The 14,828-nt window shown below is 39.8% G+C and overlaps 1 protein-coding gene across 1 annotated transcript in view; it reads left to right on the forward strand.

The window, feature by feature from the left end:
- LOC111869272 (inactive dipeptidyl peptidase 10) overlaps window positions 1–14,828 on the forward strand; it is a 164,322-nt gene that overhangs the window by 128,573 nt on the left and 20,921 nt on the right. The window contains exons 5-8 of the mRNA XM_023860666.2: window positions 2,879–2,931; window positions 9,255–9,469; window positions 10,039–10,235; window positions 14,280–14,383. Of these exons, the coding sequence (XP_023716434.1) occupies window positions 2,879–2,931; window positions 9,255–9,469; window positions 10,039–10,235; window positions 14,280–14,383 (569 nt within the window). The remainder of the gene's footprint in view (window positions 1–2,878; window positions 2,932–9,254; window positions 9,470–10,038; window positions 10,236–14,279; window positions 14,384–14,828) is intronic.

Here is a 14,828-nt window from a genome sequence, read left to right on the forward strand (position 1 = left end):
ATGCGTCGTAAGTCCATGTTAAATATTCATCTATTTCTCACAAATGAGCATCAAAATTCTCGGTTCAAGGTGGTCAGACACAGAAAATACGAGACTGTGCCTGTATTTCATTTTATTTAACAAACAGAGAAAATCAACTAGGATCTCCTTTAAAAGAGTTCCCTAAAGAGTTCCCTTCTGATTTGATACATAGCTCCATATGGTGCTGCCAACGTTCAAAGCAGTTCTGCAGATCACTTTCTGAAAGGCTGTTGAGGATCTCCGTCGTTTTTGCTTTCACACCTTCTACCAACAAAAAATGTGTTCCTTTGAGCACCGACTCGATTTTTGGGAAAAGGTAGAAGACGCAGGGAGCCAGGTCTGGCGAATAGGGTGGGTGCAGAGTGATTTTGTAGTTAGTTAAAAAGTGCTTAACAGACAAAGAATTGTGTGCTAGCGCGTTGTCCTGGTGAAAAATCTAACCGTTTCTCCATAATTCCGGTCGTTTCCTTCCCAAGCGTCCGCGCAACTTCAAGACTTCAATGTAACACTGCTGATTTACCGTCTGGCCGCTGGAAACCCACTCGGCCATTACAGTACCCTGGATATCAAAGAAAACAATCAACATGGCCTTGAACTTCGAACAAATCTGGCGTGGAGATTTTGTTGGCTTCCACTGCATTGATTGTCGCTTGGTTTCCTCACTTGATAATTGAAAAGTTTCCGTCGCGGATTTCTTCGATTTCACAAGAAACTTGATGTTAACTCGCTCTTCACTCTTGCACTCCAACATTTTCTGACCGAGGGTAAGAAAACGTCTATATTTGAACACGAGTGCACTCGTACTGAGTAAAGCTATGGAGTCTATAGAGTTGAGCGTTGTCTTATGGTGACAGGTTAGAACATGCTCTATAACCATCTCTTTGTCTCTCTCCTCCCACTCTCGGTTCCAAAGCTAAAGGGTTGGTCTCCTCTTTGTGTCTGGCTACACATATGAGATCCCACTCCAAATATACGACAAAAAACAAACTCCGCGGCTTTAGTTCGCAAGCGAACTTTACCGACCGAGCGACCGCCGCTTGTCGGCGAAGTTAGTGCCAACCTCAGCGGATAGAGAGTGTTACGTGGTCATCTCAACGAATCCCCAAGGCCGTTAACTTCGGTTTGCTAGACCGCAGCCGCTACCTTTCTATTCAAGTAGCTCCTCAATTATCCTCACGGGACTAAATGGACCCCGTTTCACACTCACTACTTCTCAGAAAATATGGGAGCGCCGGATATCGAACCCGGGACCTCTGGATCTGTAGCCAGGAACTCTGACCACTAGACCACAGAGGCGGTCCCTCTGACCCTCAAGGCGTTGGCAAACAGAATTCAAGACACTGAAACACATTTCCTCAAATATAAAAAAACAACGTTTGTTGCCCTCAAATATCCTTAAAATTGTACTTCGTTGTTAAGCTCTAAAAGTTCGTGAAGACGCTATATTAATATAGTTACTGACGCGTTGGACGTCATTAATCGTCCTGCTTTTCACTGTAAAAACTTTTCATGGACTGGACTGTGTTTTCGCCCTGAAAGAAGAGCCTGATCTGTTGGGCCCAGGGAAGAGAGACTACTTCTGGCTATTAGGCCCAAATGAGTATGTTCTTACCTGAGGATGGAGACAGTTTCCAGTCTCCGAATCGTTGATTTTTAGTAAAAACCAAGTCGATAGATAGTGTAGAAAAGTTAATCATTGTTTCTTGTTGATTCACGCTATTTTTTTAGCAGTGATGTTGATGTCACACGTTTAACGAGACTCTTCCATTGATATAATGCAAGACACAATATCTGTTTTCTGACTTTGTAGTAACGCGGTGTGTAACCTAACGGAATTTTCTGAAGACTGCCAAGTACTTACCTGTATGCTGAGAACTGTATGAATGAGAGGAAACTGCACTGATGGATGCTAGAAGTAGGTGGAGGGGGAACGAGGGTTGTCGATATAGCGGTTTGTGGGTGCTTATCGACTCTTAGTATGTGTATGGAGGTTAGGAACAAATCGGCAAGCATCTGCAGGCCAACAGAAGGAACAATGATAGTGAAATCGTATTCGAACTGGATATCTGACGTGGAAAGAAGAGATGCAAGAATGATTTCAACCCAATGCTCCTGACATAAAGTTAAACCGACCCACATCACGAACGTGATATTTCGTTTACAAATACACGTCTTGTTTTCTTGGCATGCCTGTATAATTTCAGTCTCAGTGGAAAAGAAACATTTTCTGCCATTCCTTGATTAACGCGTGGCTCACTTAAAAACATTTCCAACAGCTTAGATTATGTAGCGATGAGTGACAGGATAAAATTAGTTGATAACGAACTGGAAAGATGTGGTAGGAAGCTGTTGTAGTCTAATTTGAAACTAAACTCCTGTATTTTTCTGGAGAGACTGAAGAAACCCCAGTAATCCTCAGTCATATAGGCAGTTTTGGCCATAGATTTGAATCTAGGACTTAACTTGACCTCGCCTTTGATACAATTTATGGTTTATCATCTATTTGTGAATTAAAAGATGCTATGGAACTACAAGAGAAAGAAGTGATTTTAGCTTAAAAGCTTTGCATGCGAAGGACTAACAAGTAATCAGTTTTATAAAGAATGCTATATTTAGAACAACGAGCAGGTCTGTATAAATAACAGCAAGTTAAGCAATTCTCGGTAATTTATCATGTAGCAAGACAACTTTGAAACAGTAGGTTATGAATTATTTTCCTGCAGAAAATAGCAAACGCACTCAAGTTAGGTTAAATTGTCTACCTTGGACAATTTTGCAGTCCGAGTTATTGATGCGAACGGAAGGGGGGCCCCATTCATCTTGCTTTTTTTCTTATTTGTTATTTATTCTTTCCTAGGTATTTCGTCAAACATTCACAGCCCACTACACCGTGTACGACGTCAGGAACGAGTAAGTACCCATATCATTCAGGTAGCATAACTTGCGCCTAGTGACCACTCAGTCCTGTACGCTAGAAGCAATTATCTGTTTTGCTGCTCTCCGTCTATGTACGTATGCATGTACGTATTATTATCTGCATCCAGCAGACATTTGCAGTCATCTGTTTAGTCGTTTTCCCCCGTGTCCGTTAGAGCTATGCTTATGCTTAGAGCATTTAGAGTTGCACACCCGGCGTAACCATATCCGTGAACTGTACCATTTTCAAGTTTACTTTCGTCATAAATTCTGTCCATCTCTTTTGGAAACTGTTGGTCTCAGAGTTCCTGCTCCGGATATCAGAGACTTTCAATGTCTGCTCTTCAAGCAAGAATTGTCCTCCTAAATGTGTTCTGGTTGCTAATGCTGTTAGCAGGGACGCTTACATGTGGAACAGACACTCTTTCTCCTAATCATATTTATAACGAAACTTCCTTGTTTATTAAAATATTGTAGTCAATATGATTATACATAATGTCACATGTTTGGAATTCAGAGTGTGAGTGTGAGTGCATTAGTGAAGCACAATAAAGATTCGCTAAATCCGAGACCCACGTGAAGTTATTTGTCGCGTGACATTCCCAACACGTGACAATATATATCCCCATAATATAACAGTTGGCGCAATTGCATTCATTCAAATTTTATTATTGCCTAAATGACAGACGTTATTTAGTTTTGGTTTTTACCTCATGTGTGTATGTGCTTGCTTTCTTCCTTATGCCTGCTATCTTTATAATTGATTTTTGGCCTGCTGAGTAAGCATTTAAATAAATAAAAAAATCAATTCAATTAATATCCACTTGAAACCCTTTTTATATTCGCTACTATGAACTTTGTGTATGCCTTGCTTCTTAGGCGACACACTCACGCACGCACACACACACACACACGCACACATACATACTCGTATATGTATGTAGAAATAGTTTCATATGACATAATCCTGAGTTTATATTTTGCAGTAGGCCTCTGTACTACATCAGTAAATGTAAGGGAAACAATTATATTATATAAGATTTGAGGCTTTCACGGCGGTGACTATGAAGAAAGCAGTCTTCTGGGATTTGGCACCGTGTATATATGGTGTTAACCGACGTTTCCGAGGAACGTCNTGAAGAAGTAAATAATAGTGCAAAAGCTACTTTCTTCTTTACAATTAGGAGCGATATTATGAAGCATAAAAACTGAGAGCCTAGACAATTACAAGTAAGGAACTGACGGATAGTTTAGGTCCACCCATTGTTATTTCTCCTATATGCACATGGTTAGCAGACAAAGACCGATAGATTCTTGATGTTGTGGATTCCCTTATGGGCCTCTTTGGGAACTCTAATATGTTCGCTTTTGTTCGGATGCGGCCTATTATAGACGAAGCCACATGTTGCTGGTGGTATAAAAGTCGGTATTCTGATAGCTACGTCTACAGACAGATTGATGTTACAGCCATAAACTGTAAGATTCTCATTATGAGTCATTAAGTTATTGGTTCCTGGCCATTCGTCTTAAAAACAATTTCCTCGCCACCATATTAAGTGATCAGAGACAGACTTCAGGTCAAAAACATTTCACTTACATAAACCCACTGCCTTCATCTGTCTTCCATTCCATAAGAAAAATGACCTTCCCTTCTGAATTCCACATTTTTTTATTACTTAGGTCTACATTGTGAAACAAACAAATCCATCTCGAAGCACTGATCGATTCATGAAATACTTAAAGATATCTTTCGATTATGCAGCTGGAAGATGACCGTGATAAATAAATTTGGAATAATATGAAAATAAATGGTCTTGACCTGTATTAAGCTTAGCCCTGAATTTACCTGGATGGATTTACAGCAAACACCAACAACCTGAGATGGAAAACAGAATCTCGAGCAAAATTTTCGAACTCGGGGCTTCCGGAATATGAAGGAAAAATGTTAAACACTCCACGGGTGTATTGGGTCACTAATATATTTCAAATTATTGAAAAGGCATTATAACGGTACTATTATTGTTACTACTAACTCTGCAAGTATTGCTGCTGGCAATCACAATAACGGAAACAGTGAAACTGTTAGTTTAGAGGTTAATATCTGGGCTTCTATTCGGAAGTGCTCTGTTCGAATCGCGGATAGGTCATCGGCTATCCTGACTGAGGTATTTTGTGTTTTCTGTCAGTCAATCTAGGCAAATTCTGAGACATTACTTCATTTAAGCCATGACTGCTTCCTTTCAAATCCTCTCCATTCTATCATTTACCAGTCTTCGTATCATTCAGCACCATTCACTCTCGATACTGCAAGGGTCTTTAAAACTTTCACAAAATCACCGAGGAGAACATTTCGATGTGTCACAAAGATTAATACCGTTTGCACACATCTGAAAATGCTACTGGGGTTACTAAACGGGACTTGCCCCACAAGCGGGAGAAAACTCAAATTTTGGTCAGGAAACTAAAAGGAAGATCTATGAGAAGAAAAGGTGATAATATTGTAATTAATTTCTGAGAAATGGGCTGTGAAGACGCAAAATGCATTTAGCTGACTCGGGATGGAATTCAGCTCCGGACTTCTGTGAAAGTGTAACGCACTTTACAGGTTCCATAAAAATGGGAACGCGTTTACTTATATTAAAATAAAATTCACTTGGTTTTCCTCTTCTTCGTGGAAACATCTTATTTTGTGGAACAATTTGTGAATCGCAAATATGTAGCAGACTTTTCCCATTATCTCCTTGACAGTGCTAACGCACCCTAAGCCTCAGAAGTGGCGTTTACAGCAGAGAAAGACACGCACCAACCACTACGCCAGTATCTTGCAGCCACTGTTTCTCAACTGGGGGATCGTTCCTAACAGGAGACACAATTTTCGTTTATGGGTTATTCATTTCTGGTAATATTGTAGAATCCTTTAAATAAGAAAACATATCATTATTATGCTGATGTTCTTATTCTAGCATAATATGATATGTCGCTTTATGTGATTTCTTCCATTATCCCTTTATATAATTAGGTTTACTAGCAAATTTCAATTAGCACCCTGTTTTCAAGTAAATAATTTATTGAACATTTTTAATTTTTGTTAAACTTATGTGGATTTTTGTATTACATACTACTATAATGGCCTTTCGAAACTCGACGGAAATTATAGTTTGTTACATAAACTATAGTTTTAGTGTAAGCTTGGAGATTTTCACGGCGGTGACTATGAAGAAAGCAATATTCTGGGATGTGGCACCGTGTAGATGAGGTGTTAACAGACGTTCCTCCGAAACGTCGGTTAACACCACATCTACACGGTGCCACATCCCAGAAGAGTGCTTTCTTTATAGTTTTAGTGTGTAGACGTGAAACGGCGCTTAGTTATATAACTGATTTTCAAACCCAACATGAAGGCGAGACGGCAAAACATATCCTGATGCTTGGTAAGGATGACTCTTTAGCGGATTCGCAAGGTTAGCCTTTCTAGGAAAGTAATTTCATATCCTCATTGCGCACAGACTTTCTCTGTATTATTAATACCTTTAATGCATTTATCACATTGACTCCTTGCATGTTCCCTTTTTAACCTTTTCCTCCCTACGTCCAACTGCCGCCTTTCCCACTTCCTTCCTTCATCTCCTTTATTTTAAAATCGTTTAGGCAAATATCCATCAGAGACTTTAATAACAAGATGCGAAGGTGTGTACATGTGTCCTCGAATATTGCCTCGAGACAGTTTGATGATTAGCGTCATTTGTCTGGCAGTGAGAGTGGCTGCGTCTTCTGTAAGAGCAAGCATACGTACAAACATAGCTACATCAGTCCAATATCAATAGTGTGCATCCTGTTGTGTGTCATAAAAGTAAAGTAAAATAGAACTATCCTTGTAACCCATAGAGTTGTGAGACGGCGAGGATCCCACACTACCTAGACAATCAGCTCAAAGATGGCGGTATACAAAAGTATTGTGTAGATGGTTAACCTTGTTTACTTTTGTATGTCTTACACGAGTCCAATCTACATCCTTCCACTCCAAGTTCTGAATGAAAAAATAAATGCTTTCATCTCTTTGTCTCCGAACTAATATCTTCATTTAACATTTTCGGACAAAAATTTATAAGTACTTCTATCTTCTATCATGCGTAAATATCCCTCCTGTTTTAACCTCTTTAATTTTTCTTCCATAATATCAGGCGAAAAGCGAAAATTCAATAAAATCTTATTTTTCTAATTTTCTATAGTATATTATTACTTTATCTCCCTTAGGTTCAAATGTTCTATTCAAAAACGTGTTTACAGACATCCCCAATCTAAACCCTTCCTTCAAAGAGAGAAACAAAATTTCCACCAGTGATTTAATCATTAAGACAGAGTTAAAGTTCCACAATAAACACTTATTTGTCCAAGAACAATTTTAATATTGTCATTGCACATACGAGTACTCTTAATTGTCTCAAGTAGCTTCTTCCTTGGATGATTTAGGACCAAAAATGATTATATAGAGAACCAATCTAATGTTTTCACACCCCTTACACGTCCCGTCAGGCTTATGATTTAAGAATCTTGACCAGAGTTTGTGATTAGTGTTCTACTTGAAGTGAGGAAACAGTTCTCACACCCATGTAAAATGACACGTAGATTTCTGATCGCCAAATTCGTAGTTCATGTGTACGTGGATATCCATTTGTACATTGTTTTCAAGCCATGGTAGTTTATTTTATATACCTGAGGGCTTTGATTTGTATACATACAGAAAACATTGGTGGCTTCCCCAGCAACAAATCAGCATCTGCTAATGGTTGATCTGTAATGAATTCAAAACTAATTTCCTAGCGTCCCGGTTACAGTTACAGTGCATCTTGTGTTGCAGTAATGATATTAGTACTTTGTGTGTGAAACTGTTCATTTTCATTCATTCATCAGCGGCTCTACAGCCCTTTGTTGGGCCCTGGTCTCTTCTTTAGTTTTGGAACCTTTTTACACAGACGGTAGAGCTCCTCGAATGAGTGGTCAGCCCGTCGCAAGGCCGCTACCTACACACAGGACAACACAAACACAAAATAAAAGCGCACACACAGATTCATGCCTTGAGTGGGCTTCGAACCCACAATACAAGAGTTCGAGCCAACGAAGACAGGTCATGCCTTAGACCGCGCGGTCACTGTGATTCTAAAATCACTAGCCTATGTAGTTGGTGTTCAGTGAAGGAAAAGGCAACTTTGTTGAGCTGTGATGAGTGTTAAGGTTTCCCACGGTTCCCTTAACTCCCAGTTTTCCATAATCCCTGGTCTTACCAACCGCGGTTCTTCCAGCCCTGATATCTTGACGAGGGATTGCTATACAAATACATATACCAATGCACGTGTTCATATGCTGGAAATTCAAACGAAAACGGGGGAATATATGATGGATTAGTATAATTTCTCAGTTAAGTCTAGGTCTATGAGACTGGTTGTGCATGAACCTTTATTCACAGTTCAGTGTTCAGGTTGACACTAGTTTTCGGTACTTCACTTGATGTGACTGGTAGGAAGGGCATGTATTAATCCCTCTTTGGTCCTGTTTCCTAAACTATTTAGCAATTCTTCGTAAACTGTGTATATGAAACATAGCGTCAAAGGTAGAATATTTGTGAGTTATGAATCTGCAGTAGGTGTTAAAACCTTTAAACGAACTATACCAGAATATGTTTGGCGTGGATGAAGAACGCCACGAAAACCCTTAGTCATTACAGCGAACACACTGGCTGAGATTCGAACCCCTTACCTACTAAATACGAACACTCTCTATTACCCAAACAACCCTTACTTTTTGTAAGACAGATTGAAATATTAACAACTGAATGCTTCCAAACTTTATACGCAGCCCGGAATCGAACTTATGGAACGTCACATAGAAACTGATGACTACAAAAATTGTTACATGACGTAAATCAATTGATATTTCTTTGTATTTAAGATTGTCACACCATTGACTCTAAAGAGAAGGCTACTGTCTTCTCGAATTTTAATGCAATGTGGCCAGTCTGCTTCTTACTGAATGATTTCTTTGCTTACATTTCGATCTTGGAGACGGAGGTAGCGCCTCTACAGGATACAAGCGTCACATGCCAGGAGATAGCATTTGTCACTGTTCTTGTCTTATTATGATCTGCAGCTTTCATTTTAAAATACTTTGTTGCTTTGTGAATGTTTAAGAAGATAAGGGGAAGATTAATTTCTGGCTGTGGAGTCACAAATGAGCATTAAGGCTAAGGACTTGTGGGCACTAGCAACATAATATATTGCAGTAAAATATCAGGATTATTAATTACTATGTTCTGGTTGCAGCCACCACATCCCCATCAGACTGAACGACGCACCGAAAGTGCAGCAGTCTCGGCTACAGCACGTCAGCTGGCTCGGCAACACTACCGCCCTCATCCTAGTGGCCGAGAACGATATCTACTTGCGTCTCTCACCAGATGGCGGGCAGGACTTCCGTCTTACAGACTCCGGGAAACCCGGAACTATCTACAACGGCATTCCCGATTGGCTGTACCAGGGTGAGTGCAAGGCGGACGGACACAACTTCTAGACCACTATTCGGCCAGAATCTTATTCCCTAGAGGCAAAGCGGTCGGAACGTGAAACTGTGACAACTAATTACTATGTAATTTTGGTTTTCTATGTAATGAATAACTACATGCAGCAAGATACTTCTTGAAAAGCTAAATGTTTCTCAGTTTTTCAAGTAACATCGAGCCAGTTATTGACGTTAGATTTTGCCATTTCCATGTGTATTTATTTTTATGGTTCACATCTCCTTTTCTCTCAATGAAATGCTTGGTCCACACTGAGGAGGTGGAAAAATTAAGAAAAGTTAAGAGTGAGAGAAATAATTTTTGATTAAATGACAGACATTTGTGACACTAGCTTTATGTACGTATGTACGCCGAATACAATGATCTCTATCGTTTTCTTTATTTTCGTAAGTCTCCCGGATATCAAATTCCTAAATAAGCTGTTGCATAAACACGAAATAGAGAGGCGTCCGTCTGGTTCTGTTTCGATTCACTCACATCACAGTTAACAACAAAGGGTGCAGTCTCTATAGAACAACATTCTTTTGCAGAGGACATCTTGTCGTCGCCTGAGGCACTGTGGGGGTCACCAGATGGAACCCACATCATGTACGCTTCGTTCAATGATTCCGAGGTTCGAATCCTGGCCTTCCCGTGGTTCGGATCAGGCTCCATTAGCGGCTCTTTCAAAAAGGGTACTGGTGTCTGGACAACGTTTCCAGAGTCCCGCACGGTGCGCTACCCCACGGTGAGATATGGTACCCAGTGTCATGAAGGCAGGTTTGGTCACTGCATAGTCGATTCTCTTTACTTTACTACTTACTATTTTCAGTTGTCACTTAATTACAATGTAAGTGACGATTTAATTAACCCGAATGGCCGTGTAATAGTCAATAGATCTCCATCACATTAGGGTGGACTGGAGTTTGAAAGTCGTCTCGGAGATGGTAAATCCTGAAAAATTAGTCTTTCTCATTCACTCCAGTAAATGAAATAGTATCCTCTTTTGTCAATGGCTGATTCCACGCCTTTACAATGCATCGTTTATGAGCGCCCCATTATTCTGTGCTGTAGGCTTATAGGTAAATAAATCAATCGATTAATCATAGCTACATAAGTTAAAAAATACGAGAGACTATTTTTGCGATAAAATATTTCCAGTAAAAGAATTCGTCCAGGTACGAGTCTTCTTGTATTTTTTCGTAACAAGATTATTTTCCAAGGTGAGGAGTTATTAGCCCAATGCCTAACCTCCAAGCTAGAGTACCACCCCTTATCGGTTGTCCGCAACTGCTTATTCAATATACTCTCAGCTATCAGCTATATCTGGACGCCTTTTCCTCCGTCCACTACCTGAGGACACGCAATGCCGTGATGACAAGGCACACGCCTAACGTGGCTCACTTAATCACACACTCCCAAGATCACTGTGCTACAACACACAAAGTCTTCAGATCGCCTGTTAAGCCTTCACAGGCAGGCTTCTAATTCTTCTTCAACTACGATCGTCCCTTGACTGACTGGAACTCTCTAGTCAAATTCTCTCAACTGCGCTGTAGCGCCGAACGTCTTCAAGATAACTCTTCGGCACGAACTACTCACAGAAAACATGTCAGGTGACTGCTATCCAGCTAGTTCACTGACGCGCTGACTGCTGTCTAGCAACGTGCTATAACATTTGTCCTACTGTTGCGTGCGCATATAGCAGGGTGTTTGTCGATCCGTTGTCTAGAAATTTTTAGCAAATCCATTACAATATTTAAAAATCATGTTCCTAGCTCCAAGAAGGCACTCACTATTTGAATTTAAATTATTCATTCCGCTAATATATTTGGAAATATTACGCTTTATTCTGGGAAAAAGAAGCCAATAAAAATATTCTGCTGGCTCCAAGCCTAATTAAAAAAATATCTCCTGCGGAAACTGTTGAGGTTCTATCAAATCACAAACTTCCTTTATGAACACGCCCATAGCACATATACACGTATGTCCTTGCTGCACAGGACAACTATGTCATTGCTACGGACTCAATAATAATATTTTTGTGTGTACTTTAGACTCTCATAAAATGTCACAATTCATGTAATCTGTCGTGAAAATTTGAATTTATAATCACTACACCACGGAGACTGAAAATTGCTGAAATAGTAAGATGTAATTACTGTTCAGTAAATATATTTTTTTACCAGTCATCCTGAATATATGAAGATGGAATCGATAAATCAAGTGCCGTGCCGAGTGGACCCAGTTGGACTCCATCCCCCACTAAGCGAATTAAAAAATAAAACGCCTGAGCTAAGGCACGGTACGGCCTTTAAAAAAATTAAATTCGCTTAGTTGGAGGTTGAGTCCAACTGGGTCCACTCGGCACGGCGGCCACTGATTGACCTATTGTAGCCTGCCCCGGGTGATTATGATGATGGACAATTTGGTGGAATGAAGATTGGCAGGGAAAACCGAAGTACTCCGAGAAAACCCACCCAAGCGCCACTTTGTTCCCCACAAATCCCACTTGACCAGACCCGGGATCGAACCCGGGGCACCGCAGTGGGAAATCAACGACTAACCGCTTGAGCTATGGCGCGACCACGGTACGGCCTTTGTATTCACCTTAAGATATTGCCACTTCTACAGTCCATATGCATCCTACCTCATGTGTCGATATAGTTCATCTCGACTTATCTGTTGTATCTTACAATGCAGCCTGACCACTACATTTCAAAATAAATGGATAGATAGACTTTACATATCTCCGTGGCAGGGGGACCCTTGTGCGATAAAAATTGCTTTCTTTCTTCTGAAAAGTCGTACCGAAAATGTTTCAAATTATAATAAATCTGTTAATCTTTACAAGACAGTGCAGCATGTCATGTACAACTGTTTCACGCATGAGCAGTTATACAGAAAATAGATGAAGCTCCATTCCAACTGTCTGTAGTATAAAATATGGATAATATTTGATTCATAAGAACCTACATGAACATTTCCACACAATTAACAATCAAGTTCCTTCCGTCAAATGTGACACTTTTTTAAGTTTTCCACCTCGTCACCACCTGCACCACCAAGCATCACAACACACAGACAAGCAACATCAACTACCGACAGACAACACACGTCAACAACATCCCGAAGCAAAAAGATTGGGCCAAGCGGGAAAGAATTCTAGGGATTTTAAGAATTCTTACTTCAAATAACGAAACATAATTTTACAGAATTAACGACGAATCAAATAAGGAAGCTACTGTGGTGTGTGAAAAACTTTTAGTGAACCGACATTCTGGGTAATTTTAACTATTTGTAATTATTTTAATTAACTGGAACGTGGCTATCTTGGACAAAGTGAAGTTTTGTGTGTTGGTGATTTCTTTTTCTACTATAAATGCCTCTGATGATGGCTCCGTGGTGAGCCGAAACATGTAAGGCAGGTGGTGACGAGGTGGAAAACTTAAAAAAGTGTCACATTTGACGGAAGGAACTTGATTGTTAATTGGTTAGTGTGACGGACCAGAATGAAAGACCTTAAACTTAAAAAAAAAATTTCCACACAACTTTCCGTTCAAATCTTACGACACAAGAATTCATCAATATCTGTTGAATATTAAAGGAGATAAAATTTTTTTATGGACATGTATATCCTGTGTTATGTACACATACAGAAAACTCACAGTAAAACGCAGCAATCTTTATTTAAACAAGGAAAGTAAATTATACGCGACTAGATGCGAATCTAAGTTAGAGAATAAAAATTCGCTAGATGTAAAACGATATTCATATTTCAGGAACGTAATACAAACAAGAAAATGAAACCAAGCTGTTGCAAAGGAGCTAACTGCATATCCTACTGAAAGCCAATAATCTCGAAGCGGTTAAGTCAAGTCAAAATCAAGTCACGTTGCAACTGTCTGTCTTGGTGTCGAGCCCCGTCTGGGACTCATGACCAGATATTTCTTCTTGTATGAAAGTTACAATCCTGTCCATGTGGGGCGCCCTATCTGACGAGGAAACAGGTCTGTCTTTTGTCAGAGTCACAGTCAACAATATTGTCAATTGTCAATATGTACAATTATTAACATCTTACTTTTCACCAAATGTTTGTATATACAGTAAGTATAAAAGGTCTCTGCCAGTTCAGGCTCAGTACAGCAGATTATGTCTTCTTTTTAGTCGCTTCCACTACAGCCGAAGTGTAGTCAGTGAAGCGGTTCGAGAAGTTCTGTGACTTTAAGGAGTCTGAAGGTTTATTAGAGTGCCCATAAAATTCAGTTACTAGGTCCTATCCTTCACCATCTCAGTTTGGTTCATACCTTCATACGCCATTTTACTAAGATCAGTGAAGTAAGTAACAAAGGAGAGCCATTAGAAAAGTACACAATCCAAAATTAGATCGGTATTTCATTATGCTTATGTAGTGGAGAAAAGGACGATTGAATATAAAAGCAGTATTTTTTTTTCTGTGGCGCTACAGCCCCAATTTTGGGCCTAGGCCTACCTCCATGAAACTCTCTCTTTCACTTCGGTTTACTAGATCTTACACATACGGTAGGACTCCTTGGGCGAGTGATCAGCTCGTCGCAAGGCCTCTACCTGTAGACAAACACAGAAAAACGCACACAAACATCCATGCCCTGAGTGGAATTCGAACCCACGATCCCGGCTTCCGAGCGAGCGAAGACAGTACATGCCTTAGACCGCTCGGTTACCGTGACCGGCATAAAACCAGTATATCTACAGTAATAATTAGGTTTCTGCTTGAATATGTTAGTAGTTTGATTTCGTTTTGTCTTTATAGCCGGGGACAACAAACCCTGTAGTCAAGTTATGGATCATAGACATTCGCAACATCACAGAGACACAACGGTGGGAGGTGAAGCCTCCGGAAGTTCTTGAAAGCCAGTAAGTAGAATTGTGGCGGTTACCCATACAATGTGTTCTATTCTCATTGCAGTAGACTTTTACATAAACCATATTCAAACTAATTCAGTGGTATAATTGTTAGTTATTACGTTTTTAACTGGATTCCTTGCTCGAAATTGTGACAACTCCTACTGTTACAAAGTGATTTTTCATTATATATATGGACAAATACCGTCTTAAGTGCAACAATTTTATTGTAGTTTTTACTTCTTTTTCCTCCTCCACACTACATGTTTCGGCCCTAAATGGCCATCATCAGGTGTGTATCACTCACGTAACTGTTACACTGCTTGTTAAAAATGTAAAAATCCCAGTCTTTCTAATTGTATAAAATCTTTGTTAATCTACACGCGTCGATTTGATTTTTAAATTAGCACTTTTTAAACCTTAATTCAAGTTAAAATGTCTATAAGATCTTTGTTCT

Source organism: Cryptotermes secundus, unplaced genomic scaffold (assembly GCF_002891405.2).
Source record: "Cryptotermes secundus unplaced genomic scaffold, Csec_1.0 scaffold18, whole genome shotgun sequence".
Taxonomy (NCBI): Eukaryota; Metazoa; Arthropoda; class Insecta; order Blattodea; family Kalotermitidae; genus Cryptotermes; species Cryptotermes secundus.